Source organism: Daphnia carinata, unplaced genomic scaffold (genome assembly GCF_022539665.2).
Source record: "Daphnia carinata strain CSIRO-1 unplaced genomic scaffold, CSIRO_AGI_Dcar_HiC_V3 NW_026452937.1___fragment_4___debris, whole genome shotgun sequence".
Classification (NCBI taxonomy): Eukaryota; Metazoa; Arthropoda; class Branchiopoda; order Diplostraca; family Daphniidae; genus Daphnia; species Daphnia carinata.
The window spans coordinates 13,367-19,922 of NW_026712466.1; the positions used below are offsets into that span (position 1 = coordinate 13,367).

Below are 6,556 nucleotides of genomic sequence, written 5' to 3' on the forward strand. Positions count from 1 at the left end.
AGAAAGCCAATCAGGGACTACTTCGGTAATCGGGGTGGGGTAGGGCAAATTTAGGATTTGTTTTTTATTTTAATTTTTAATTTTGTTTTTGATTCTTTTTTTTGTTTTTGAATATAAATTGGTTAAAGTGAATTTGTTTTTGTTTTTTTTAGCCTGTGAAATCCCGGATTTTGATTGCATTTGTTTCAAATCAAAATTTACAATGATTTGGCCGATCAGTTCCATGAAAGTTGTGAACTAGTGTGAGCTAACCACATCACAGCCACCAAGCCGCAGCTCTTGCTTGAAGGAGGTAAGTAAAATATGGGAATCCTGCACTTAGAATCCGCACTTTACACTGTCCCAGGGTGTAGCCGAACACCGGCCATAGTTTTTCAGTTTATATCTGTTGGCGTAGCCTTCAAGTCGAGCTTGTTAGAATAGCGGTCATGCTAGACTAAACTTGGTTTTCGATATTGGTGCATTTCGATCTTGCGGAAGATTTTTATACGAAATAATTACAAATAAGAGTTGTAGGCTTTCCTGTTCGCCACTAAGATGACAATAATCGTATTCCTTGTGGATACGTCGGCTTCCATGAATCAACGAGCCTACCTTGGAGGGCGTCCTTCGCTGCTGGACGTGGCGAAAGGCGCTGTTGAGACTTTCGTAAAAGTAAATATTGGCATCTTTTTACCACTATTCCACTAACACCAAAATTGGTTCGTGTTTTTATTTTCAAAATGAATAAACAAAAGAAGAGTCATCTACTTGCAATCCGTAAGGAGCTTAATAGTGAATGCCAACATGTGAAGTTAATGAATAAAAACAATTTTATCTTACTTCATAGTATGATTATGTAAGAGTGTTAAATTTTCAGTTTTTCTAATTTAAACATATACTATGCATTAGTTTGTTTCATTATCATAATAGTGAACAAAGCTTACAATAGAAAATGTTGTGTATTAAACAAGTATTTACTGTGGTGTACATGAAAGTTTTCTTCTCAAAGATTAGGCAGCGATCCCCTGAGAGCCGTGGTGACAGATATATGCTCCTTACATTTGAAGAACCTCCATTCAATATCAAGGTATAGTTTGAAGTATGATGAATTCACAATATTAGAAATATTATTTAATTTTTTCTAAATACAAACAAATTTTGAATTCAAACCTGTTGAACAACTACAGTTTTCTTTTAGGCATTTTAAAAATGTAATGTTACCTGCATTTTTTAAAAATGTTAATTGTATGTGTCACTGTACAGGCTGGATGGAAGGAAAATTTAGGGACATTTATGAATGAGCTAAAGAATCTGCAAGCAACTGGGTTGTCAACATTGGGTGTTGCACTGAAAAGTGCATTTGATCTACTCAATGTCAATAGAATGCAAACTGGTATTGATATGTATGGTCAAGGAAGACACCCTTTCTTTTTAGAGCCAGCTGTAATAGTAGCCATTACTGATGGTGGGAAGCTTGCTTACAATGGAGGAATCCATGACGAGGTTGGTAGTTTATCAAACATTTATAGAAAACTAATATATAACTATTGACATAGTGTGACTTTGCATCATTGTTTATTATTTTTAAACGCACATTATTCTTTCATTTTTACAGTTGAACCTGCCTATGAATAACAATATTCCTGGTGCTGAGTTGACGCGTGAGCCTTTTCGGTGGGACCAGCGGCTCTTTAGCCTAGTTCTACGACTTACTGGAACTCCACCCCTTGAAAGAGATCCAATGGGATTGGTACCAAGTGATACTTCGCCAATAGATACCATGTGTGAAGTAACAGGGGGACGTTCGTATGCGATAACCTCTCACCGGATGCTTATGCAATGTGTTGACAGTTTGGTTCAAAAAATTCAAAGTGGTGTAGTTATTTATTTTGAAAAAATAGGACCTGATCCTCCACTTTTAGCTGAAGGTTTGCGTTAGCAGCAATTCTGAATCATACATGTTTAATTTGGCTACCTTTTTGCATCGTTGAACAATTAAAACAGGGAAAGCGGACTGTACAAATGGTGAAGTTTTACTTGATGAAGATAGTAAAGCAATTTTTTCAGGATCATCTTGGCAAGTTTGTAGACGAATGATTTATGTACCACGTTCTGCACAAAAAGGATTTGCTGTTGGATTTTGGCCTATTCCAGAAGCTTTCTGGCCTGATGTGAATGCTCCTTCCCTGGTACGTAAATTTTACGGTGGTCTTCTAATCGTGTCCACGTGCAAGTTGTTGATGTTTGATCTTTGCCACAGTCTCCCCGAACTGCGCATCCCGTTGTCCAATTCACGTGCACTAACCAAGAACCCATGATAATTGAAAATCTTCCGTTTGACAAGTACGAAGTGGAACCTTGTCCATTGACTCAGTACATTCTGTCAAGGAAGCAGGCGTCCACATGTTGGCAAGTGTGTTGCTATTTTCTTTTTTCAATTACATTTTTGCTCTGCTTCTTAGTAAGGTTATTATTGTATTCAACGTATATAATGTTATTATATCCTGTACTATATAAATTTATATATATTTTCCGTGACATCTTAGAAACGATTCTTCTGCTTCTTCTTGGCCTAGGTGTTCGTTCCTAACAGTTACCGAAGCTCTGAATCTGGCCATCCATTTGGATATCTTAAAGCTAGCACAAATTTGCAATCAGTCAACCTTTTTGTGATGCCTTACAACTACCCGGCGTTACTCCCTCTATTGGATGAGCTTTTCCGAGTACATCGTTTGAGACCAACCGCTGAATGGAGAGGACATTTTGCCAACTATTTACGAACAATGCCACCATACTACGCTGCGGTAGGACAAAGTGCTTTGCAAGATCGGATGTTTCACTAACTTGTTTTCTTAAATTACGCAGCCTCTGCGCCGTGCTCTGACTAGAATGGGTGCCCCGAACTTAGCCTCTACTCTGATACCTGAATCATTGGACAACAATTTGAGTTATAGTATAGTCAATTATTTGAAGAGACTCAAGCATCAAGCAAAAGTTGAGTTTGATCGAGTTTGCTCAGAAGTCGGGAGAAATCGACAAGTTGTAGTTGATTCCATTAAGGTTATACCAAGATCCGCATTTCGGAAAGAATTTATTTCTAATCCCACGCTTATAGGTATGATAAGTTAATAAGTGTTGAAGCAAATTGTGTTTACCGCTTGATGTCGTTTTTCTGATAGACAAGTTTCTAAACTTACGGGACCAAATGAGTGATTTCCCTGGTTTTGCGTTGGCGTTGAAAGAACGAGAAATGCGAGCTCAAAATCTTCGTAATCCATTCGATATTCCACGTTCCACTCTTCTCGATCAAGTTGCTAGAATGCGGGCAAATTTTTTGCAGCCTTCCTTGGCCCACACTAGATTGCAAGACGAAGGTAAATAAGTAGATTTTTTAACATTTCCATTATTAGTTAATTTTATTAATTTTTTTGGGAAAAACTAATAACTTGCTTAAAATATCTGGCAGATGACGTCCACAGTATGCCTGTTGGTCAAATGGGAAACTATCAAGAATATTTAAAACGAATAGCACCTCCTCTGCGAGAAATCGAATCTACACCTGTTAGACAACATATGTTTGGAAATCCTTTTAAAATTGACAAGGCAAGCTTAAGCTTCGGTTTTCCCCGGATATAACAAATATCTTAGAAGAAATTTCGTACCCGTTTTCCCCAATTTTATGTCTGTGGCGTGTGCTCTTACATTATGTATTGTTTTGTTTTGCAGAGGATGATGGTAGATGAAGCTGATATTGATTTGGTTGGTGGCAGCGCCTCGCAGACTAGTGGACGTGGAACCAAACGACCTGCTGAATCTCCTAACCCTATTCCATTTAGGCCGTCAAAGAGAAAAGCTGGGCCGCTGCCACGCGATTTGTGTGTCCGACGACCATTTACACCACTGTCTTCAGCCTCAACTTCACCTTCACCTCCGCCCTCTCCAATTCCGTCCTTGCCGGGAGATGTGCAAATTAGACCTGACAGTTATTTACCTGGTGTTAATTCACCCGTTTTCCCTTCACCAACAATTGATCACTTCGATAGCGAAGATGAATCTCATTCACTAGTAATAGCCGAGTGCAACATCGACGCGCCACCTGAAACATCTCTTGTCAACGGATTAACAAAAACTACTTCTACCCTTGAAGATGTGCCACCGTGCGAACTTCAGATAATTATTTCTCCATCTCTTCAAGCTTTGCACAATAATGGTGCAATAGTAACTCCCGAAACACTGGTTCCTGCTTCAGCAGCCAATCATTTCGTTAATGGAGATGTAAAAGGTACGAAAATTAAGACTGGAGCTTTGACAGAGCATTGCCTTGAAAGGCTTTCTTGATCATATAATGTAAATATTTTAATATCGTATTTACCTACAGATCTGTACGCCAATCATGGTAATACCAATTACGCTTTTCTGAATTGTGTCAGCGGAGTCGGCGACCAATTGCCTCTAAATGGAACTTTGTTACGGCCCGAGATTCAAGAAATACAACAACACAATCTACAAGTCAAATCCGCTGCTTGCCGCGCAATTAAACGACCTGGAAGAAGTGAATTAACTTGTCAGACTTGCTATTGCAATCGAAGTCCCCCTAACAACTTACTCTATTATTTCAGATTTCAATGGCGTCTTCAATGAACTCTCACGTCTGAAGGGGTCATTAGACTTGCGCAAATCTATAGTGATGGATATCGTCAACGAATGCCTGCGGTTTAAGCGTCGCATATTGGCAGATCTTGTCAAACAGTTTCTTAACAGTCTGGGAAGAGATCCAGAAGCTTTATAATCGTTGAAAATTTTCATAAACACCGTACGGACATATAGACAGACGTTATTCACAGCATCAGTAAATTGTCCAAATTGTGTGCTTGATTTCGGAATATATTTCATGCATTTTTTCTACCACAAGCAAAGTTATGTGGCTGAACTCGCAGTGAAATGTTCTAATAGGCTTCCATGCCAATCTGCCCCTATTTGTTGAATTCCACGGTCTACTGTCTGAAGCTTGCTGACAGTTTATTTAGTCTGATCTAGTTAAAGTTTTCCTTGACATTCCGGCATAGCCATGACTAACGGTGATCACCGCGGCTGATTAGTGATATAAAACGAAGCAAATACAGTATATATTACTAATAAATAAAGTAATCAATAAAAGATGCTGACATAATAACCGACAGATGATCATTCATCAATGCCGACTAAATGCTGAACTGTACTAAGCTGGAAATTCTCATGTATGGTGACATAAGGTGAGCTCTAAACTGTGAGTTGTCGATGTGGAAGGCACAAGGTGAAACACGGCAGTCAATTAAACGGCGGACGTCCTGAGAGGCTTCGAAATATTCGATAGATTTTTAAGCAGTGCGACACATTAAGGGTAATTTATAAAGGTCATATTACCTGTAATATAAGGATTTTGTGTTTTGATAGAAAATTAGAACTACACATGCCATATAGTTTGTTTAATTTGAATCAATTGCGACGAATCGCCTAGTTTTACGCTTAAACTTCAACTTCGCTGTCTGCATAGTATACATTAAGTCCATTAGTGGCATTTAAAAGGAAATGTTTATTCAGAAAAATTGTTGACAATATCTAAACAACTTCCGGTTTTCAAGCTTTCGTAGCTTTTTATGAAAAAATGTGAAGCACCGCTGATAACAGTACATTACGCCAAAAGTGCGTCCGCGATTACTATTTATTTGTTGTTTGGTCTATTGTTGTTGTTGGTCTATTGTTTGGTCTATTACTAAGTATTTAGGAAAAAAAAATCTTTTGGTCCCGGTGAACTTGACACTAGATTTAGCGTTACATCTATTGCACATTCGTGGCGCATTTATTAAATTCATCGGCCAAATAAACAGTTTTTCATTTACCAGCCTCAAAAGTTAACAAGTGTCGCTGCCACAGATTGCTGCTCCAGAAAAAGTCTTGCAACTTCATTCCTTACCCAACGCAATTGTAGACGTAGTAAATAGAATTTGCTTATTTACTCGATTAGTCGATGTCGACTAATCGGTTAGTGCTTTAGGACCAGTAGAAATGTAATGGCCGTAAAGCATAGGCAAGGTTGAAAACTTACTACCAAGTGCAACCAGCAAGGCTACAGAGAAAATTGTGTTAGTCAAAATATATTGATTGAATTACATTCGACCGTCTAGTTTGAAATTCGACAATGCTAGCAATGACGAAGTCGAACTTTACGCTGTCATTAACCCCTTGTACAAACCAAAGAGATTCACGAAATGTCGTGTTGAGAACTGGCACCAAAAATTTCTCTTCTTGAAGTCATACGATGTCGCACAGGACATGTCATGTCCTGTCCTGTCACATGCCAACTTAACTTAGCTAAAGCATTAAATGTATTTCGCAGGGTGAAGGATCGTAATTTTAAAAATTTTCAATCCATTTCAGAATGCTCCGTATTAACTCCATGATTTGTTTTGGATGATTATTTGTTGTTTATAAAAGCCCCTTTTTGAAGCATCTGTATATTCAGACATGAACAGAGATATTCAAACTAAATGTAAACATTAAAGCTTTAGAATAAATCTGGCAAATGGCAACAATT

The 6,556-nt window shown here is 38.2% G+C and overlaps 1 protein-coding gene across 1 annotated transcript; it reads left to right on the top strand.

Moving 5' to 3' along the window:
- The first annotated feature begins 432 nt into the window (after window positions 1-432).
- Window positions 433-4,850, top strand: LOC130702293 (integrator complex subunit 6-like). Its single transcript, XM_057524001.2, has 13 exons — window positions 433-654; window positions 992-1,069; window positions 1,246-1,485; window positions 1,598-1,910; window positions 1,987-2,171; window positions 2,243-2,395; window positions 2,559-2,786; window positions 2,848-3,097; window positions 3,162-3,356; window positions 3,449-3,585; window positions 3,709-4,264; window positions 4,361-4,534; window positions 4,602-4,850. The coding sequence occupies exons 1-13, from the start codon at window positions 538-540 to the stop codon at window positions 4,769-4,771; spliced, it is 2,796 nt and encodes a 931-aa protein (XP_057379984.1). The 5' UTR covers window positions 433-537; the 3' UTR covers window positions 4,772-4,850.
- The last annotated feature ends 1,706 nt before the right edge of the window (window positions 4,851-6,556 follow it).